This window comes from Orycteropus afer, unplaced genomic scaffold (assembly GCF_000298275.1).
Source record: "Orycteropus afer afer isolate SDZICR_OR568_19922 unplaced genomic scaffold, OryAfe1.0 scaffold00145, whole genome shotgun sequence".
Taxonomy (NCBI): domain Eukaryota; kingdom Metazoa; phylum Chordata; class Mammalia; order Tubulidentata; family Orycteropodidae; genus Orycteropus; species Orycteropus afer.
This window is the reverse complement of record NW_006921732.1, coordinates 6,890,024-6,913,319: the sequence shown is the minus strand read 5'-3', so window position 1 is coordinate 6,913,319 and position 23,296 is coordinate 6,890,024. Positions and strand designations below refer to the sequence as shown.

General features: G+C 44.4%; 1 protein-coding gene across 1 annotated transcript in view; it reads right to left on the bottom strand.

Moving 5' to 3' along the window:
* Positions 1-4,653: 4,653 nt before the first annotated feature.
* Positions 4,654-23,296, bottom strand: part of DIO1 (iodothyronine deiodinase 1) — a 22,681-nt gene continuing 4,038 nt past the window's right edge. Inside the window, exons 2-4 of the mRNA XM_007945929.1 lie at positions 14,208-14,351; positions 7,273-7,472; positions 4,654-4,722 (exon numbers count right to left, since the gene is read on the bottom strand). Coding sequence (XP_007944120.2) covers positions 4,654-4,722; positions 7,273-7,472; positions 14,208-14,351 — 413 coding nt within the window. The remainder of the gene's footprint in view (positions 4,723-7,272; positions 7,473-14,207; positions 14,352-23,296) is intronic.

The following is a 23,296-nucleotide window of genomic DNA, read 5'->3' as shown; positions in this document are numbered from 1 at the left end:
TTGAACTAAAAGGATAGAGAATCTGCCAGGTTTCCAGACAGAATGAAAGCAATTCACTTGCTTGATAGAGTCAATTAGATTGCTTCAGACTTTTCATTACTGCTAGAAGATGGTCGAACAATGTCAGAGACTGAAGCACAAGAATCTGAAACTTAGCCAGGGGTCTTTCAGGCTGAAAGACAACAGACTGATAGTCTCAAGTATGAAAGATTTCAGAGAACATGGGCTCCATGTGCCCTTTTTGATAAAATTACTTAAGACTTTCAATGATGTAAACTGTATGACCAGTTAGTGTTCCTAGAATCCTTCCTCAATCAAACACCTAACGATGCTGAATAAAAAATTTCAATACTCCTTCTTTAATTGATGGCTGAATTTACCAGAAATGTAAAGAAGGTACTCTGTGGCTAAGAAGGAAGTGAGAGCTCAACTTTAGAGGGTGAGCAGACATTAAAGTTGCTGGCTGCTTTGGAGGCAGCTGACAATTTCTGATCATCGGAACTTTGGTTTCCAGGACCTCCTGCCCGGTAGAAGAGTCAGTGTCCTGGGTCTGTCAGTAGACTCAGAGCCTCCACATAGATACCACAAAGGGTATCACCCTCAGAGAACCAGCGAGCTAGAAGAAAAACCCTTCCATCCCAGGCAGATAGACTTGATGTGATGAAGTATTTCCTTCAAATCAGTGGACATTCTGAATGCAAACTGTACTCAGAGTTGTTGTTATGTGCCGTTGAGTCAGACCCGACTCATAGCGACCCCTCCTTGGGTTTCCGAGGCAGTATCACTACTCAGAGTTAGGCAGGACATATTAACAAGCTTCTTTCACTTACCAGTACTTCAAATTAGAAAAGCACAATAGGTGCATTCTTAGTGTCCAGACCCAGAGAGGCCATCGTTAAAGAGAAAAGCCTCTTTTCCATATCGAATTAAAATTGAACCCAAACCTCTTGCAGTCCCCTGCATATGTTCTTTTCTTCACCTTTGCCCATGTCGTTTTCCTCGCTTGAAATGCCCTTCTTCCTTGCCATGTGCTCCAGGCTCCCATCCCAAACTATGGAAGTACTGGACATCCTTGAAGATGAAGCCCAAATGCCACCACCTCCATAAAGCTCCACAGAGTAATCCCAGCTCAGAGGGATCAATCTCCTGTGTGTCCTCCGAGCATTTAGTTTCTATCTCAGCTCTAGCACATCATGTTCCATCCTGATTGATGGTCAGTAGTATGTGTATCTGTGCCCCAGAGAATAAACTGCTGGAGAACAGCGATTGTCCATCTTTGCATCACTTAGCACCCAGAAAAGAATCAGTGCTCAATTAAGACTTGATACACTAAATTGAAGAGAATTGAATTAGAAAGCTTGGGGCCTTATCATCTTGAAAACTCAATTCTAGTTGCCATTATTTGTTGACAATTGGGAGATTTCTGTGCATTTATGGACATGAATTGGAGGACTGTCTGAAAAGAGACTCAAGAAAGAAAGTGTTCTCTTTTTTTTTTTTTCCAAATTTCTGTTAAATTGTGATTTGGGTGAAAGTTTACAGAGTAAAGTGGTTCCCATTCAACAATTCATACACGTTTTGTTTGGTGATTTTCATTGTAGTCCCTACAACAGGACTCTTCCCACTTCCTCCCTGTTTACCATTTCCCTTTGTCCTTCTTTCCTACTCCTTTCTGCCTTCTGAGTCTTTCCCAGACAGATGCTGCCCTTTTGATCTCTTATGGTTGATTGTTCTAGTGAGTGTATACCTCCCTGGTATTATTGTTTACCTAATAGGCATGCCTATAATTTGGCTGAAAGTTGAGCCATGGGGGTGAGTTCAGTGCCAGGCTTGAAGGGTGTCTAAGGGCCATAGTCTCAGGGACTCTACCAATGTTATATCTTTTTGTGGAACTTAAGTTTCAGGGGTGGAGTACCCAGTAAATGAGGTAAGCAGAGGTTTACTTGTAGTTATTTACTAATCTGTAGTGAACAGTCAACATGTGAAATCAGCCATACCTAGAAACAGAATCTTTTTTCCTTTTCTTTCCTCTTGAAGTATTTTAGTGGGATTTTTTGGGGGGGGTGAACATTTGCATAGTGAATTAGGTTCTTGTTTGACAGTTTTTATACTAATTGTTCCATGATTATTGGACACAATTTTCACAATATGTCAGCATTCTCATTATTTCCATTCTGTTCATTCAGTTTCTGTTGATCTTGCTTTCTTTCCCCTCCTTGCCTTCTCACTTTTGCTTTTGGGTAAATTTTGGCTATTTGGTCTCATATAATTGTGTAAGAGACACAATACTCACAGGTGACATTGTTTATTTTATAAGCCATTTTATTGTTTGACTGAAAGATTACCTCTGTTCTAGGTTGAAAGAGTATCTTAGGGTGATAGTCTCAAGGATTCCTCCAGTCTCTCTCAGTACAGTAAGTCTGGTCTTTTTTTTATGAATTTGAATTTTGCTCTACATTTTTCTCCCATTCTGTCTGGGACCCTCTATTGTGTCTCTGGTCAGAACAATCAGTAGTGGTAGCTGAGCGCCATCTAGTTCTTCTGGTCTTGGGTTAAAGAAGCCTTGAATCTTTGATGTGGTGAAAAATGTGAACTTGTTCACTACAGATTAGTAAGTAAGCACAAGTAAGTCCATGCTTACATTGCTTATTGGGTAATCCATCACTGACTTAACTTAGGGACAGTGCACCACTGTACTTCAGTTCCACTATTCTCACAGTTGCTCATTCTCAGTATAACCTCACCAACTCATGTCAGTACTAGTTGGATGCTTTGATAGGATGGTGAATTTTTACTCAGTGCTTCCATTGGCCTCCTTTCCCTCACCGCCCCCAAGGAGGGGGGCCAGGGAGGCAGCTGTGGAATAATTATGTTAATAATAATAGCCAGCACTTCTATAACATTTTCTATAGGCTGGCAGTTCTGTGCTTTAGTCATTAAATCCTCTGTAAGGTAGGCATTATTAACATGTGTTTTTGTATATCAAGATACTGAGCAACTTAAGTCACATAGCTGTAGTAGGCAACAGAGGCAAGACTCTGGCCTTGAAGTCAGAAGTGGGGTTCAATTCTTGGTTTGTAAAGGTTGCTTAGCTTGCACTTCTGAAGCCTTGTGCAAGTTACTTAGTCTCTCTGAACCCTGATGTCCTCATCAGTAAAATGGGGATAATAATCCCCTTCCCTTTGGGATATGGAGAAATTAAATAAGATAATATATCTGAAATGGCCTGTATCTGGTAGATGATTAATACCTGTTTTTAAAGGAGTAAATAATATTAACATTGCAGCAACTAGGGCAGAGCCAAGGAGAATAGGTTTTTTTATGTTGGAAAAATGTCTCCCAAGACCACTCTTTTCTATGTAGCATGTTGCAATGGTAGTTTTGATTCCAGTGTGCAAACTTACTTCCTTTTTAGCTAGAGTTCACAGATAAAACCACATGGCATGTAACATATAGAGATTGAGAGTTCTTCCCTTCAAATGAGGCCCTTCCAGCATATGGTATTTTTGCTGATCAGATTACACAGGGTTATAATAAAAGAACAGGCTGACACAAATTGGAAAAGATGTAAAAATCACACCAAAGGCCTCCAAACTAGCCTGATAGATTTTAATCATTCTGTATTAGCTTGCTGCATCTTAAAATATTGTTTTTCAAATCAAGTCACAGCTGTTGTATACTTTAGGCTGTGGCCATCATAAACATATGAAAAGAAGCAGAGTTAAAACAGATGCCTACCAGTGGTTATCCATTAGTCTGATGTAATCTGACACAAAGGACCATTAAGAGACTTGCAAAGAAATCAAAGAAACACAATTCTAAATATGAGCTACTGCATAACATGACTTTTGCCTATTGCCTATTTGCTCAAGGTTATAATGCTTTTGGGAAATCTGTCCTTCTAAGTGCATCTTTCATAAGTGAGGCTAGTGGAATATCCCAGGGTACAGACAGACAGATTTCTATGAAATATTTTCTAGCATGATAGAGTGTGTACCCTGTCCTTCCATGATAGGATTGAAGATATATTACCACAGAAACTCATCCCCCTACTATCACCACCACCACCGTTGACTGGTTTAAATTTTTAGATGGTTGAAAGGGATACTGTCTCTACTATCTCTTCCCATTCCTTTCTCCTCCTCTTCCAGTTCCTCATCATTCCTTAAACAATTGGAGTTCTTCCCATGTTGAATTCTAAAAACCAGTTAGTGTCTTAAATTATTAGTTCTATAAATGCCAAATTCGATAAAGTGAATTTACCTAAAATAAAAGATGCCATATTTAACCACTTGGTATCAGAGTGACTGGAGAGACAGAACACACTTCAGAAGTACATCCATTCAGTATGACTAAGCTCTCACTCTAAGACATTGGACAGTGAATGTGGTCTCCACAGTGGGAGCAGCGTGGATTTGTACATTCTCTAACTTGCCTGAATAACTGAAGTGTTGATTGATTTTCTAACAAACTCAGTCCTGATTGAATGCCATGACCTGCAGCCCGTGGTTGAGAGTCCTTTGCTTAGATCAGAATAAGCTGAGCTAGTGATTTAGCTAGGAACATAGATCTTGAGGTGCCAGTCAACTAGGGTGGGGAGAGCCAAGCCTTAAGAAGTCCTATTGGCCACAAAGAACTGGGGGATTGTCCACATTAACTGTTGAGCTTTTCCAGAACAGCGCGCACTTCCTCTGGGTGGTAGTTCCAAGGACCAGGTTTACCCTGCAAGAGAAACAAATCAGGTGTTCCCAGATTTCCACCTTGCAGGAACATGTGGGCCAGGGGCTTATTTGAAGGTTATCTCTAAGTGGGAGTTTTCAGTATGGCATAGACAGTGACAGATGCAACCATGAAGTACATGAAATCACCCAGAGAGAGTGTGTGTAGTGGCACCGACACTGATTAGGAAGAATGGACAGAGAGGGAAAAACAGGTAAAGTGACAGAGTTTCAAAAGGAGAAAATGATCTGTACAAATAAGCTTTTCTTCCATAATCAGACTTCCAGACTGGTGTTACTTTCTCCTCTCCCTCCCTCACTCAGGTTATACCCATTCTGCATCAGAACCACTTCTGCCCTCCAATCCCACTGCCCTAGTTCGGCCCTCTTTGTCTTCTACTTGGGGGCACTGCCACACTTCCCAGCTGTCTCCCGTCCTTACTCCCTCCTCCCTCCTTCACCCTGTAGCCAGTGATCTTTTGAAACCACAGAGTTAATCGTGCCTCTGCTCTGCTCAGAGTCCTTCAGTTGCTGTCCTTTGCCATAAGATGAAGGCTAAACTCCTTGGTCCAGAATGAGACCCCTTGGGACCCAACCCCCCCCAATTGTCCATTCATACCTTGCCCTAACATGCCTCAGTGTCCCTCCCTTCCCCATTCCCTGTATTTGCAATAACTTCGATTGACTATGCCTACTTGTCCAATTCCTTATCGTCCTTTAAGACTCAAGCAATTGTCAGCTGCTCTGAGAAGCCTAACTTTCCCCAGGGGACAGCAGATTTACAGTCTGAGAGCCAAATCCGGCTTGCTGCCTCATGCTCATTTGTTTACATATTGTCTTTGGCTGCTTTCACACTACATGTTGTTGTTCTGTGCCGTCGAGTTGGACCCGACTCGTAGCGACTCCTCCTTGGGTTTCCGAGGGAATATCACTATGGAAGTAGGTTGCCCCATTTCCTTCCGAGGTGTGGCTGGCAGGTCTGAACCGCCAGCCTTCTGGTTAGCAGTTAAGTGCCTTAGGCACTACGCTACCAGGACTTCCTTCACACTACATGGCAGAGTTGAATTCTTGTGAGAGAGACCATATGGCCCACAAAGCCAAATATATTTACTATCTGGCTTTTTACTAAAAAAGTTTGCTGATCTGTGCCCTGGATTCTCATAGCACTTGGGACATTGTGACACTCTGAGTCTCCCTTATCCTGGAGACCGTAAGCACCTTGAAGTTAGGCATGAATGCACTTAGCACTGGGCCTACCCCAGACAGAGTAGAGACTCTGTGCTGAGCTTGCCTCAACCATGGCATCGTAGAACTCTGTGTGAGGGAAGAGAAGGAAGAAGGCCCTGACTTCTTGTACTGTGACCCTTGGCACCCTGGGGATTCATCCAGGAGTTGTTGCTGGTTTCACCTGCTTCCATAGGGCCACCTTGACCTGTGAGGTCCATCCACATGGTCATGTTTCATCTGGTCTCCCTAAAATCCCTTCAGCAGCTTTGAAAGCCAGTTCAATCCTTTCAGGGGAGGCCAACAGTACACAAGAGGTCAGAGGCTCACCAGAGCTTTACCTCAATCACCAGGCCTAGGCTAGAGTGGGAAACAATTACCTGAAAGGAAGACTGGGCTTAGTTCCTGCTTTGTTCCCTGCTTCAGCATTCCCAGCTCCTAACTGCAGCGTTCCTTCTCTTCCAGCCGCCTAACTGGTAGTGCAATGATTAAGTGCTCAGCTGCTAACTGATGAAAGGACAGGGATTCAAACCCACCAGCCAGTGGCTTTGTGGAGGAAAAGACTTGATAATCTGCTCCTGTAAAGATTAAAATTGGATTGGACAGTTCTACTCAGTTCTATCGACTCAATAACACACAACACCCCCCCTCCAGATTCAGGCCTGCCTCAGAGGTGGTGGTGGTCAAGTTGATTCTAACTCAACAACCCAATAGAACAAAGTAGAAATGCTCTATAGGTTTTCCAAGGCTGTAATCTTTACAGAAACAGACTGCCTCATCTTTCTTGTACAGAGTGGCTGGTGGATAAAAAACCATCTCCATCAGCAGCCACTTTGGTTAGCAACCAAGCAGTTAACCACTGTACCACTAGGGCTTCTTCTCAGAAATTAACTGCTTCAAATCCTCTCACTCCTGGTCAGTCTCATCCAGGGGATTTTGAATTGAAATCAGAGCCTTACCTAGTGTGACCTTGGGCAAATCACTTCCCTTCTCTGACCATCATTTATAAAATGAAAACAACATTCTCGACCTCTCAGCTTAAAACCAGACCAGGGCTGAACTAGTCATCTGGATTCAGGAGGATGCAGTTGCAGTCCCAATGCTAGGGGCTTTCATGTGCATCATTTAATCCCCTGTGAGGGAGGGATGAATACCCTCGTTTGCAGATCTGAAACTCCAAGAGAAGAAGAGACATGCCTGTGGTCACAAGGCTGGTACATGACCAGCTGGGGATTTGAATCCACGTCTGCCTGGTGCAAAGCCCTCTCTTTGCCCTTGCCCTGCCTGGGCTGCTTTGCCCTCCCTGGGCCTCTTGCTCCCAGGTCACCACCTTGTAAAGGATCCTGCCCTCCTGCAGCACGTAGAGTCTCTCTGGCAGTGCCGCGTAGAGCTGGCTGCTCACGTTCTGCATCGTGTCCACCACCACCGGGCACTGGGGGTTTCTGTCCAGAAGCAGCCGAGCTGCCTGCAGGCGGTCCTGAAGGTTCCGGTGATTCCTGATGGCCACGTTGTTCTTAAAAGCCCAACCATCTACAGGAGAAAGGTGGGGTGGTAGAAGGCACACAGGGATGACACACACTTCCATAGACCACATAAACCCCGTTTTCAACTGAATGTTCTAGCTAGAGGTGCCCTTGCCCATTGCTGGCCCAGTTTCTAATTATAGGTGAATGACTGAAGTCACACAAGGCCTTAATGATTGATCAGGAACTGAAGCCCAAGCCTTAGCTTCAGTATGACATAGAACAGTAGACCAGTACTTCTCAAACTTTAATGTGCATATAAATCATTAAGGGGCCTTGTTAAAGGAAGATTTCTGTTCAGTCTATCTTGGCACTGAGAAACTAATCAACTCCTGAGATACCAAGTCTGCTGATGCCTGGACCACACTTTTGAAAGGTAAGTCTAGATCAGTGGTTCTCAAAGTGTTAGGGGGGAAGGTAGGACAGGAGGGCTGCCCTAGAGGCAGGCCCAAAGGGAGGAGAAAAGGGAGAGAGGTGGAATATTTAAGGTTAATGAGCTAACACCTGTAACTGCTCAAACTGCCTGTGAGATTTGGCCAACTAAAATTAAGCAGAACAACCACAGACCTTGGAATATTTAAGGAGGTTAATGAGCTAACCCTTGCAACTGTCTGCAACTGCCTGTGAGATTTGGCCAATTAATCAGGGTCACAGAACCCTAACTCAAGAGGCCCAGCCCTGCCTTAAGAACGCCCGTTTCAGGAAGTAGGAAAAACAGTAAGTGAGGCAGTTTGGCCTCTATTCATTCCATTTCATGAGAAAGACCTCTCTCCACTCTTGTGGACATGCCCTTTGCTTTTAACGGCCCCCCTCGCTTGTGGAGAGAGATCCATTTCCCCTCTGGAAACATACTTTGCTTTCAATAAAGGCTTGTGTGCTTGTGTGATTGGCACTTGGTTGAGTTTGTCAAGCCACCACCAAACGCCACCACTTGCTTGTGGATCACTTGGGACTACCTGCTCGCTCACAGAGATACTTCCTGTGAGTAGGGCAAGGACCAGGAAGAGGGTTTCTTCGCCCAGATAACAAAAATGTATGGCCCCAGAGCCAGCAGCATCAGCATCACCTTATCAGCAAATTCTCAAGCCCTACCATCGACCTGTTGGGGATGGGGCCCAGCAATCTGTGTTGTAACAGCCCTTTAGATGATTCTGATGCATGCTAAAGTTTGAGAACTGCTCTGAAGTCTAAACAATTCCCTCTCCTAATTACTATCCACCACAGTGAGTTTACAAAATGCAAATCTGGCATAACTCAGCTGCTTAAAATTTTCTCTGCCTGTCACCCTTAGGAGAAGTTCCAAGCTCCTCAGTGTGCCCATAGGATCCTCAGTGGCCTGGCCTCTATCTCTCCAGCATCATCTCCAGCCACCTCCTTCTTCCAGTTCTTTGCCTCAGCTAGGTGAAACACTTGGCATTCCTTGACCCTGTCCACCCCCAGATTGTCTCTCTTTTCCACCCTAGTCCAACACAATTCATGATAAGTCTCTCAGGATAAACTTAAAAGAAAGTACAACTGCTAGCTCAGTAATGACCCTTAATTTCATCCCCTCCTAAGCAGTCTTTTCTTCCTCCTAATCTTACTGCCTTCCTACCCATCATTTACAAAATTCTGAGAATGACTTCTAATGTGAAGTCCAATTATATTTTTTTCTCTGCTTAAAAGCCATTCACAGGACCAACTCCTTAGCACAGTATGTAGTGATCCCCATCATGTCTCTCAGTTTGTTTCTAGTCAGGTCTGCCAGTCCTTCCACCTCCAACCAAAGTAGACTCCTCCTCAAATGAGGCTGATATTTCTGTGCTTTTGTTCATGAAGATCCCTCTGCCCTCTCTGCTTTCCATCTCTTCAACTTTTATCTACCAGTCCTTCAGAGGCTCCACTCTGAAATAGGATTTCTCAGCCTTGGCACTATTCATGCTGGGCATTGTGTAACTGTTTGTTGTGCGGAGCTATCCTATGTAGTTTAGGATGTTGAGTAGCACTCCTGGCCTCTATCTGCTAGATGCTAGTAGCCCCTCCATTCATGAGTGGCCCCAGACATTGTTAAATGTCCTCTGGGGGGCAAAGTCACCACTAGTTGAGAACAACTGCTCTAACACCATCTCCTCCAACCTCCCTCAACTATATGACATTGGGCAAGCTCTTTAAGCCTCAGCCTTCCTGTCTATTAAATGGGAGTAATGAAAACTATATTGCAGAGTAGCTGTGAGGCTTTTAGTGAGATAACTTGTGTGGAATTCCCAGCACTCTGCCTTGCACATAGTAGCTGCTCAAAAAATTATTTACTTCCATTGCTTGACTTTACCCAAATAACAAACACGTGGGAAAGAATCCAGTTTTTCATTCTGGATCCTAGGTTTTCTACTATTATAGTCTGCTCTTGAGGGGATTCCCTTAAAACCAAACTATTTAGGTCCACTTCAGTTGAAGGGAATTTTCAGTTGGCCTCATTTGCCCAGGTGCCACTTGCAGGAGAGGGTACTCATTAGCTAATGGACCCAAAGGTTGAAAACTAACCATGAATTGCTGTTGACCTTGCCCTTCTTCAGAGAACCTGGAACCCAGATAATGTGGTCATGGGTTCCTTCAGAAACCATGTGGCCTGTATCGAGCTCTGGTAGCATAGTGACTAAAGCACTTGACTGCTAACCAGAAGGCTGGTGGTTCAAACTCACCAGCCACTCCTCAGAAGGAAGGTTGGGCAATCTACTTCTGTAGTGATACTGCCTCAGAAACCCAAGGAGGGGTCGCTATGAGTCGGGTCGACTTGACGGCACATAACAACAACAACCACCTGTGGCTTAAGTCTGGCAGTAGACTTGGCTCCACCTCCTTAGTGCTTTTAGGTCCACTTGCGCAATACCCCTCCCCCAGTTAAATAGCTCTCAGCAGAAACTCACCCTTATATAAAAATGCCTTAGCTTAAGAGATTTATTACCTGCCCAAAACACCAAAACTTTGTTGATGACCCCACCATTGGCTTGTATTTATATTATGTGCAGGCAGCCTCGTCTGCCCATTAGCTCACTGGAGCTTCATAGCAACTTCCTATGGCAGGCCAAGCAGGGATTCTCATCCCCATTTTGCAGCTGAGAACACGGAGACTCAGAGAGGAGCAAGGACTTGCCTCCCCAACTTAACTGTGAGTTCCTTAGAGGCAAGAACTGCGTGTATCTTCCATCTCTGTATGTCTGGGCACATAGCAGGTGCTGGTTAAATGTTACTGAATTAGTGAGTCTGTGAGGTTAGCTGTTTTCATCCACATTTTAGTGGTGCAGAAAAGGGCTTGGAAGGTAACTTGCCAGCATATCATGGAACTAGGACTTATAGTCAGATGTGAAACTCCAAAATCAGCATTCTCCCCACCATGCCTAATGCCTCTTGTGGTAGTTATGTTTGTGTGTCCACTTGGCTGGTCCTGGTTGAGTGGCTGGGCAGCTGGTGGTAGTTGTTCCCCATGATGAGACTGGCAATCAATTCCATGGTGGGATCTACCACAAGCAGCTGAGTAGCTGCCTTTGGGATGTGGTCTGCTTCCTGTGTATAAGGAGAAGCTTTGAGAATGGTCTCTAGCCTATGTCATGCTTGGACTCTGCATGTAGCCGTGTCATTGTTCAGCAGCCTGCCATGCTCTGCCGACCTTGGGACTTAAGATGAACTTGAATTAGTGGCCTGCCACGTGTTTGGTAACATCAGGAACTGTGCCTTTTTATTTGTCAACCTTGGGCTTCTCAGCCTCAGCAGCCATCAGCTGTCTGAGTGAAGAAACACCTCTAGCTCCAGTGGGTTGGGGGCAGGAGCCAGAGCTGGACCCCAAGGTTGAGGGGCTTTCACGCAGCCCCTAGAGCCTGGCACTTTGAACTTGGACTTAAAGCCTCCAAATTGTGAGAGAATAAACTCCTGTTGTTAAGGCCATCCCATTTGTGGTATATTCTTGTCAGAGTGGCACTAGGTAACCAGAACACCTCCCTTTACTTGGACAAGCATGTAGTATATGGGAGACAGACAGCTAGCTGATTAATGACACAGACCCTAGAATGCCTTGAATCGATGGACTATGGCTCTCTGCATTTTAGTTCTGGAATTCCAACCATACCTTTCATCTGAGGAACAGAACAAATATCCTGGGGAAAGAGGTGGGGAAGAGAAGAGCTCTCCAAACTAGGAGTGGCAAGGCACAGAGGCCAGACATTGGTCTGTCTCAGGACAGGGACAGGAAGCCTTTTCTCAGTTGCTTGATGTGTATAGCCCTGGGTTCTGGAAAGGGTTAAATCTGACAGTCTGTTTCCAGGAGAAGTAGGTCAGATATTAGGGCCAGGAAACAATTTCTGTGGTGATCTGAGCCACCTTGGTGCAGTCTGCAATTTCTTCTTTTAGAGGAGATTAAAGCTGGATTCTCTGGATCTTGTTATTCAGTACGGTCAGTGGACTAGCAGTCTCAGGATCACTTTGGGGAGCTTGTTAGAACTGGAGAATCTCAGGCCCACCCCAGACCAACTGAACCAGACTCTGCATTTTAACAAGATCCCCAGAACTTTGAAAAGTGCTGCCCAGTTGTTGTTGTTAGGTGCCGTCGAGTCGTTTCCGACTCATAGCGACCCCGTGCAAGCAGAACGAAACACCGCCCGATCCCCCGCCAGCTCCATGATCCTTGCTATGCTTGAGCCCATTGTTGCAGCCACCGTGCCCTAGGACAGTTAAATCAGATATGGCTGGGCTTCGGCTGTCATCTGTGATGACATGGGCGTTTTCTCTTCTCAGCCATGGACGCCACAGGAGCCTTTGTCAGTGCTGAAGTTCTTTCACTGATGGCTACTGCTCTCATAAAGGGATGTTTGACAAAGATACATTATGTTTCTGTTTGCTCTCCTGCTCCCTAGGCTGGTTTTATTTATTTAACTTTTACTATGGAAATTTTCAAATATACATAAAAGCAGAGAGAATAGTATAATGAATCTCCATGTACTCATTACGATAGACAATATTTGAAATTGCCCCAAAGTTCTTAATGAGGATGGAAGTCTCCAGTTAAATAAACACAGTATTAAGTGGAAAGCAATTCTCAAAATTTTGGGTGCATATAAATCATGTGAGATACTTAATAAAACTGTAACTTCTTTGTTGTTGTTGTTAGTTGCCTTGGAGTTGATTTCAACTCAAGGTGACTCCCAGTGTTACAGAGTAGAACTGCTCCATAAGGTTTTCTCAGCTGTAATCTTAATGGAAAGAAGATTGCCAGGCCTTTCCTTTCATGGTACATTGGGTGGGTTTGAACCATCAACCTTTAGGTTAGCAGTCAAGAGCAAATCCTTTGCGCCACCTGGGGACCTGCAGAACCTCCTTTTCCATATCCGTGGCAGTCCAATCGATACTGACTCATGGCGACACGATACTGCCCCATGTGGTTTCCGAGGCTGTAACCTTTCAGTTAGCAGCTGAGCACTTAATGACTGCACTACCAGGGCTCCTTGTATAACTTCCTTAGACTCTTCTTATACACAAGATGCAATGGGCTTAGGGTGGGGCCCTGGAAAGTGCATTTTTAATGAGCAACCCGGGTGATTCTGACACTGAGGATGTGGGGACCACACTGGAGAAAACACTGCTGGCCAACTTTGGTAATAATTAATTGTCATCTGCGTACATGGGGTTGCCATGAGTCAGAATTGACTTGATAGCAATTGGTTAACACAAAACATGGACAGAGAAGTAGGTCTAACTACTAGCCTAACATTCATTCATTCACCTGACTTTTACTAAAATCTGCCCTTGTGCTCAGACATGGATTCTGCCAAGTGCTGAGGTAAAAGAAGAACCTCAACCATCTTCTGGGAGACAAGTAAGTAAATGACCCACCAGCCTTCTTGCCATCTTTAGTCTCTGGATTAGAAATGTGGGCCAAACCCATGATCTCAGTCCCCATGAAAATCAAAGAGATGGGGGCATGTCTGCACATTTTGTGAAGTTTAAAGAACTTAAACCCAAGTGTAGAAGTTTCAGGGAAGGACATGTCTGCCCATGGTAGGGAAGGACTTTCTCGCATGCAAGAGTTGTCCAGCAGAGGAACACGATTTCCTGTGAAGTAATGAGTTCCTGATCATTGAAGATAGGCATCCACCTGTCAGGGGCTGTAGAAAGATTCCTGCCCCAGGTGACAGTGGCCTAGAACAGTGGTTCTCAAAGAGTGATCCCCAGAGCAGCAGCAGCAGCATGACCTAGGAATAAGTCAGAAATGCAAATTCTTGCCACCTCCCCACCACTCCCATCCCAGATCTTAATCAGAAATTCTGGGGTCCAGCAATCTGTGTTTTAACAAGCCCTCTAGATGATCTGCTGCACATTAAAGCTTAAGAACCACTCGCCTAGATGAACCATAATGTGGCTTTGAGTTTAGAGAATCTTAGGATGTATTTCATGAATAGCTTTGTAGCAGTTGTTTCAGTTGTGGCATTTCAGGTCTAAATCCTTTGTAGCTGTAGTATTTATGCCCTCCCAGCTAGATCATGTCACTCCAGGTTTTCTGCTGGGAAGTCAGCAAGTGGTGGGTAAACCTAGTTCAGGTAAACTAGGTAAATCTGGTTCAGGGAGGGAGATGGTAGGAACTCAAAGAATCACAGTTCTCTGTCCCTCTTGCCTCCTCTTCCTCCCTCCACCCAAAACCTCAGGGTGGGGTTTGGGGGAAGGAGAGGGAAAAAAGGGGGGGTGGTGGAGAAGAGGCCAAGACAGGGAAACTTTGTACCTGTTGCATGTGCTTCTTCAATGTAAATGATGAGAAAATCTGTTGTGGAGCTAAAGTCTTCTATGAGTCTCTTGAATTGGTCAAATTTTGAAAGAAATGAAGGTCAGGTGCAGCTTCCAAAATTCAGCACCAGTGGTCTGATGCCTAAAACAGAAAATGGAACCATGATAAACCAAAATTCTGCACACAGTTGAAGGCTTAGGACCATAGTCTCATGGGACAGCTCAGGCAATTGGCATAACATACTTCACAAAAATCATGATCTGCATCCTAGTGAAGTGAGTAGCATCTAGGGTCTTAAAAGCTTGTGAATGGCCATCTAAGACACAACTATGGAACTCAACTTACAGGAGAAAAACAGTAAGAAGGTAACCAAAAGTGCAGGAAAGAAACAAATGTACACAAGCACAAAACACGACCTCATATGCCCGCCTACCAGCACTGCCCATTCTGACTGGGGCCATAATAGTTGGTCCTGAATAGAATGGGGGGAAAATATGGAGAATTCAAATTCACATGAAAAAAGTAAAAAAGAAAAAGCCAGACAAACTGGAACAGTAGAGAACAGAGGACCCCCTGAGACTGTCGCCTTGAGACACTCTCTAAACCTAGAACCTAGCCTGTCCCCTGAAATCACCTTTTAGCAAAATAGCAGAGTGCCACACAAAATAAAGGACATTACCCGTAAGATTGATGCCCTACTTAAACTGTCAGTATGAAACCAAAAGGTTAACAATTTCTCAAAAGCCAAGATAAGAAGGGGGCAGGGACACTCCAGTACTGGAAAGGGGACACTGAACACAAAGTGAATGTAGACACATTGTAATAAATATAACGGATGTCACTGAACAATTTCAATGGAAGTTGTCAAGTGGGAATCTACCTTGCTGTGTAAAGAACAACAGTAAAAGAATCTACATACAGCATTTCTTTTGCAAGCATGTTCTTGACTCTGACATTCAACTCTATCACATTTATATCCCTCCAGGATGGGTCCAGGATTAAGTGAGGGCTTGGAGCCCAGAAAGCATGATTTAGCAGATTATTTTCTCTGCATAAGGGGATTTTATTAGGTGGTCTCAGCAGATAGCCAGTGGCAACTGGATAATGATTAAAGTAACAGTAACTATTTGTGCAGTTTAGTAGGCACATATACATGTATTCTCTCATGTGATGTGATTAGTAATACTATAAGCTAGGTATTTCTTTTCCAATTTACAAAGAAACTAAGATTTATAGACTTGCCCTGGATGGTAGGAACAGTAGGTCAGAGGTAGAGTTAAAATTAACACTGTGGCTTCTCAATTTTCAGCTCAGCTCTTTTCATTCCAAATGCCTTAGTTTCCTCACCCACAAGTGGACATAATAATAGTACTTACTATATAGGATTGTCATAAAGATTAAATAATCTAATGCAGGTAAGAGCTTAAAATAGTGCCTGGGCTGTAGTAGGTACTCCATAAACGTAAGCTATTGTTATTAGCTATCATCTCCAACTTGACCTATGAAATGGGGGAGGCGGTGAAGCAGGGGGCTTCACAAAGAAGAGTGGGTGCAGGGCTAGCTACATAATATGTGAGGCCCATTATAAAATGGAAGTGCAGGGTCTCTTGTCCAAAAAGTGGGGGAAATGGACCATTAAAGGTATTAAAATGTAAAGCTTTTTCTTCTCTCCATGGTCTCTTTTGACCTGTTACGGTGTTATTCTAGTTGCCACTTAATGTCATGCTCCCTTGGGCACAGGGACACTCAGAGGGTGAGTGCAGACCCTCACCGTGACCCATGATCTCCATAACTCAGACGTACATGTCCACGTACTCCTGTAGCCATTGGCTACCAGTTTTCCCTCCCTCCAGGCACCAGACCAATGCACCAGGCCATGGCAGGCCATGGCCAGGGGTGAGGGATTTGAGCCAGGCTTTTGCCCTCCCCACCTGCCTACCACCCCAACCCACAGAGCACTGCAACCTCCGTTCAGTGACGTGCTAGGTGGTAGGCAAGAGGTTTCTCCTTGCCAAGTCTCCCCGCTCCCTCCACCCCATCACCTGCCAGCTCGGATTTGAGATGAAACAGCCGCCTGCATACCCTGCTCTGAGATGCTGCAGGATGACTCCGCCTGACTTTGATCTTCCCCATGTCTGTGTCCAGGCCCTTCCTGGGGCTAAAAGGTGGCAGTGGTCACTGGATGGGGTCAAGAAGAAGGAGGCTGGATGGAGTAAAGGGGACCAGGGGGTGGCGGGGTGAGTGGTGGAGAACATATACCAGGGAGGCTGCAGAAGCTGAGACTGGTGAGCCGAGGCTCTGAGTCCCTGGGACATGTTCCATTGTCCCATCAAACTTCACTTACAAAACACAAATTAAAAAACAAAATTAGTAAGAATTTTGTGACTACAAAACATTAAGCCCCAAGTATGAAGCCTTTTTGAGTGTGGAACCCTGTGTGATTCACTGATTGCCTGCCGATGAAGCTGGCCATGGGTGGGAGCCTTAATTATCCTCATCTAGATTGGGGGAACCTCTTGAGTGTTCCTAGGACCCTGTGGTCACTTATGGCCACAGCTGGCATTGTTGAGCCCTTACTCTTCATTAGAACACAGCTGTCCCTGTATCGTGATGTGGCCTGTTTAAGTGTCTGCATCCCCTAGACAACTCATTGCCCCTTGAGGCAAGGCCTGTTCCTCACTCATCTTGGCATTAGCACAACCTAATTCTATCTACAACCATTTACTCAGCACTTATGTTGTACAAGGCTGTCTGCCAGACACTGGGGATTCAGCAGAGAACATGACCAGCAGGTCTCTGCCTGCAGGCAGTTTGAAGTCTGTTTAGTGAGATAGGCCAAAAAAAGCCAAACACATAAATGAAGTAATTTCACATTGTGGTAAGCATTACAAGAGATTGTAAAGGAAGAGCCTACTTAGACAGCTGGGCCAGGAAAGGCTCTGAAGTGGTGTCACCTAACCTGAAATATGAAAGGGAGAGGAAAATTCCAGGCAGAGGGGCCCAATATACAAAGGCCCTGAGGAGAGACAGAACTTATTGTGTTCAAGGATGCACAAGACCACTGTGCCAGAGCTAGGCAGGGGAAATGTTGAGAGATGTGACTAGAGAGGTAGTTACTGGTCAGAGCAGGCAGGCTTTCATAGACCTTAGGAAAGAATCTGGATTTTATTTTAGGCACACAGGAAGGCATGAAGATACATAGGTGGTAGTCATTTGTTATGATTTTGGCTGCTCAGATCTTAACCTTTCTTCCTTGGAACTTGAAACTCCCTATCTTGTATACCATTGATGGAAGAGTGTGTCCAGCACTCTCTGTGGAAGGCGACAGCCCAGGTCCTCTCTCTACCAGCGCCTGCAAGCAGTCAGGGCACAGGCAGCGATCAAGGCTGGGCTGATTGGATCCTCCCATAGAGTGTTTTTTATTCTGGAGTCATTTAATTTATCCACAGCCTAGTCTTAGTGCCACTGGAATGGATGTGGAGTTCTGCAATAATTGATAGATTCCCACAGCAGTCATCGGGGCAGGAGCATCCAGACCCAGTGGTCCACCTGCCCTTGATTCTGAGGAACCCCAAAAGGCATTCCAGTACATTCTTCTGTGTGTATATATGCATGAGGCTGAGAAAATCAGAGTGAGTTTCTGTTGCTTGCAAGCCGGAATCCTGGCTGTGTAATGATTCAGAGTTACACTTGAAAACCACTCTGGCTGCTCCATAGAGAAAGGACTGGGAGTAAGAATGAAAGTGGAGACAAGCCAGTCAGGGGAGCATTGGAGAATTCCACGTGAGACATAATGGGAGCTTGGACTGGTGTGTAGTCTGTGGAAAAGAGGAAAAGGTGGAATTGACAGGATTTGCTGGTGGTTAGTGTTATAGATTAAATTGTGTCCCCCCCAAAATATGTGTTATGGATCCTATTTCCTATACCTATGCTTGTAATCCCATTTGGTAATGGGTTTTCTTTGTTATGTGGATCAGGCAGTATGAGTGTAAGGCTTATTTCAAGTCAATCTCTTCTGAGATATAAAATAGCAGACTGAAGCAAGCAAGCAGAGGTGAGGGAAGACAGAAAGCTCGCCACGTGAAGATCACCACGGAAAGAAGCTAAAAGGAGACAAGGCCTTTCCTCCAGAGCTGACAGAGACAGGCAACCTTCCCCTAGAGTCAGTACCCTGAATTCAGACTTCTAGCCTTTTAAACTGTGAGAAAATAATTTTTTGTTAAAGCCACTCACTTTTGGTTTTCTGTCATAGCAGCATTAGATAACTAAGACAAGTAGGCAGGAGAGGACATTGTAACTTCTTTGTGGTTTATTTGATTACTTATCCTTCTACCTTGTTCTGCAAAAGATTTGAAGACGCTTACACATATAATGAAAAGAGCTCTGGTGGCATAGTGCCAATGATATATGACTGCTAACCAGAAGATTGGCAGTTCAAACTCACCAGCCACTCTGAGGAAGGAAGACTGGGCAATCTACTTCCATAAAGAGTTAACTGCCTCAGAAACCCAAAGTGGGTCGCTACGAGTCAGAATTGACTCGATGGCAGTGAGTTTGGTTTCTGGTTTTTACACATATAATGAAATATTAAAATAGAAATTATATATATATATATACACACACACACACACCCATGGGAGGTATAGAAAAGGAGAGAAAAATGGAACAAAAACAGGCCTTAAGGTCCCATGCATTTGTTATACCTGAGCTATATATCTGACTTGAGTTTCCTGGTGGCCAAATAAAAGGAGAAACCTATATATTCCTCATTTTTCAGTATATAAGGAGAAAGCAGGTCAGTGTTTCTAGAGATGCATAGCTCTCTTTGTCCTTGGCTTACACAAGTTTTCATAGGAGCTTCTAGAAGGCATTGGGTAGGCCTCAGACCCTTTGGTTGACTGATAATGATTCCTCAGGCATTTGATAGGGTTTCTCTGGCCTCATCAGGGAGGCTCAAGGTCCAATTATAGCCAGGTGGCCAGTCATTGGCCTCCCATGATCCCAGGGACTCATTCTTCTGATAAGAACAGAACAATTTAGGGTCAGGACCAGTTCTAAATATTAACTGTCCGGAATTTTATTTTTAATTGGGGGAAAAAATGCCAATAATCTCTGATAAGGGTGGTGGAGGGGACAAAGACATTTGTTTAATTATTTATAGTGTAGTTGGGAGCAGTGATCCATATTAAGGACAAAGTTTAAACTCAATTCTCTGCTTTCCTGGTAATAGCAAGAGGAGGGATGGGTGCAAGAGGGTTACTGTGCTGAGGGCCGGCACTCTGTCCATGTGCACAGGTCATGGTGCAGAGAGCACCATTTCACAAGAACGTGAGGTCAGACAAGGACAGTCAAGTCCAACTCGTTTGTATAGGTGAGAAAACATCTCTGTGGTAGAGCTGAACTCAAACTCATTCCTCATGCCTCCCAGTCCAGTAAATTAACTCCCACACCAGACTTTCTCAGCAAAGAAATCCCACTTACAGTCATTAGACTACACTTTATAAGTACACTTGGAGAGATTTTAGAAGATTTTAAATAGGGGCTGACATACAGCCAATTTTAGATTAACTCTCAGTTATTCATAAATCATCCAGAACTTGCCTTCTGCCACAATATGCCAGTTAACCAGTGTTTTACTCTATATGTGTGTCTGACAGTGTGTGTACATTGTGTGTGTGTGTGTGTACATGTACATGCAGAGGGAGGTGTGGGGAATTTCTCTGAGTCTCTGTTTTCTCACTGAACACCCAATAACAGAAAATGCACTGAGAGTGGGCACGCAAAAATTCTAGCTCTTGACTCTACTAAGAACAGACTGTGTGGCTCTGACAAGTCAGTTACCTTCTCTGGGTCTTTGCATCTGGAAAATAAAGGGGTTGCTTTAGATCTCTGTAAAGAATCTTCCAGATCTCCCAGTCCATGGCTCTAAAGTGAGTTCAGAGTTTATACCCAACTATACAACTGAGCTTTTTAGTGGCTTGGTATCTTTTGAAGCAGCCACAGGCTGTCTTTCTAATATTCAGAGCTGATGACATTTCTCCCCTGCTTGAAAACACCTCCAGAATTATCCAGTACTCTCAGGATTAAGTCTACTCTCTTTAGCAAGATACATAGGCTCTCTCCATGCCCTGGTCCCCAACAATGTCTTCAGTTTCATCTTTCACTCCTGCCTCCCACCACTCACTTCTGCCAAACTGAAAGATGCTCATTCACACCTTGGATCTTTACGCTTGCTCCTCCTTCCCTCTGTCCTATTCACCCTGCTCCCCACTCCCCTCTTCTTCACCCACTCCAAGACTTCCTTGTCCCTAGACAATCAGCTCACTATCCTCTCCTCTAGGAAGTCTTCCCTTGGCCACCCCCCTACCTTGCTCCAGCTGAAAGGTGTCCCTTCCTCCAGGGTTATCTGCTTCCCTCTGTCACCACCAACTTCCTCCGTGGGTGTGGTAGTTAAGGTTATGTGTCAACTTGGCTGAGCCTGGTTTTGAGTGGCTGGTCAGCTAAATGTAGTTATTCCCATGATGAGACTGGTAATCAACTCCATGGTGGAATCTACCAGGGCAGCTTAGGGATGTGGTCTGTTCCCGTATAAATGAAGAAGCACTGAATAAGGTCTCTGGAGCTTTTGGCACACTTGATTTCTGCATGAGCCAAGTCGTCGTTCAGCAGCCTGCCATGTGGCTGCTGATTTTGGGACTGTTAATGGACTTGAACTAGTGGCCTGCCATGTGGTTTGATAATTTTGGGATTGTGCCACTTTACTTGTCAACCCTGACTTTGTCAGCCTCAGCAGTCAGTAGCTGCCTGAGTGAAGAGAAGCCTCCAGCTCCAGTGGGCTGGGAACAAGAGGTGGAGCTGAAGCCCAAGGTCAAGCGGCTTTCCCCAGCCCCTAGGGCTGGCACTTTGAACTTGGACTTCTAGGCTCCGAACTGTAAGAGAATAAATCCCTGTTTGTTAAAGCCACCCATTTGTGGTATTTTCTGTTAGAACAACACTAAAAAAAAACAAAAAAACAACTCACTGCCATTGAGTCAATTCCAATTCATAGCGACCCCCATTGGGTTTCTGAGGCTATAAATCTTTACAGAAGTAGATTGCCCCATCTTCCTTCCACATAGCAGCTGATGGATTTTAACCACCAACCTTCTGGTTAGCAGTCAAATGCCTTAGGCATTGCACCAGCAGAGCTCCTTTAGAAAGCAACACTAGGTAACCAAAACACTGGGTTATGTGTTCTTCCAAAGCAGGAGCCAGTTGTGTTTACCACTATATTGCCAGCACCTCTTTTTTCATTCACTTTGGGTCAGTGTCCTGAAAGCCAACTCTGTTTTATAAATAGAAGGGGTAGCGTTTGCTTCTCAGTGTTCCAGTCTCTGTTCTTCAGTCTCAGCTGCAGCAACTGGGAGTAAAGACAAATTGAATGGTCTTTAAAATGTAAACTTGCCACTGAAAGCAGACAGTTAAAAGAAGCAAGTAACTTTTGTGAAGTGGCCATGAGGCAAGTGACTTTCAAGGGCCTGATTATTAAGGGATTGGCTTTCAGCAAATTATCCTGGTTCTTGTGGACAGTCACAGTACTTGGCATATAGTAAAGCAGCTGCCGTCAAGTCAAGCCTGACTCATAGCAACTCCGTGCGTGTCAGAGTAGAAGTTTGCAATGACTGATTTTTCAGTGATCACCAGGCGTTTCTTCCCAGGTGTCTCTGGGCAGATTCAAACCTCCAGTCTTTCAGTTAGCAGCCAGGCAGGTAAACCATTTACACTACCCAGGGACATAAAGTAGACACCTAATAAAAGCTTTTTGCCATTTCACTGCTCTTATTATCAGTGGTTGCTCAGTGAATGAGGAAACAGGTTATTTGTGGACTATGGTTTAAAATCATGAGGAAGAAACAATTTCTTCCTTTCCTTTTGCTTGAAACACTTTCCCTTTTCAAGCTACAAAAGTCTTATTCATTCTTCAAGGCCTAGTTCCAAAGCCATTTCTTCCAGGAATCTTTCCCAGCCCCACAGGCAAAGTTTATATGTTATCCCAGCTCCTATCTCATAGTACTGTAAAGATTTGTTTATGATATCCGCCTGCTCCATGGAAACTATAAACTCCTTGAGCAAAGGACAAAACTCCAAAACCAAACTCACTGCCCATTGAGTTTATTCTGACTCATAGTGACCACCATTAGGTTTCTGAGGCAGTAAATCTTTACGGAAGTAGATTGCTCAGTCTTCCTTCCACAGAGTGACTGGTGGGTTTGAACCACCAACCTTCTGGTTAGCAGTCAGATGCTGTAGGCACTACACCACCAGAACTCCTTGAGCAAAGAGCAAGATTTTACTTAATTTCTAGTCCTTGACATCTAGCTCTGGTAGCACAGTGTCTAAAGCATCTGACTGCTAACCAGAAGGTAGTGTTCAAACCCACCAGCTATTCTGCAGAAGCAAGACTGGGCAATCTATTTCCATAAAGATTTATTGCCTTGGAAACCCAATGGGGGTCACTATGAGCTGGAATCGACTCTATGGCAGACGATTTTTGGTTTGGACATCTACCTGAGGCCTGGCACATATATAATAGGTGCTCATGAAAGTTATGGTACATTAAATAAACCAGAGGAAGGAGCCCTGATTCAGGCTCTGTCACTTATTGACTTTGTTCCCTTTTAGTCTCAGTTTTTTTCTCCATTTTCCTTCTGAAGAAAGAAGATTGGATTAGGTCAACCAACATTTACCAAAAAGTGTTCTTCAGAACAACAACAACAAAACAAAACAAAGGCAAAAAACAGACACCATTGAGTTAATACTTACTCATGGAAACCCCATGTGTATAGAATAGAACTGTGCTTCATAGGGTTTTGAGTCTGTGACCTTTCAGAAGCAGATCACCAGGGTTTTCCTCCTAGGCACTTTGGGTGGGTTCAAACCACTGACCTTCATGATTAGTAATCAAACTCTTAACCATTTGCGCCACCCAGAGAACCAGTATGGTATGGTAGTTGTTGTTGTTGTTGTTGTTATGTGCCGTCGAGTCGGCCCCGACTCATAGCGACCCCTCCTTGGGTTTCCGAGGCAGTATCACTACGGAAGTAGGA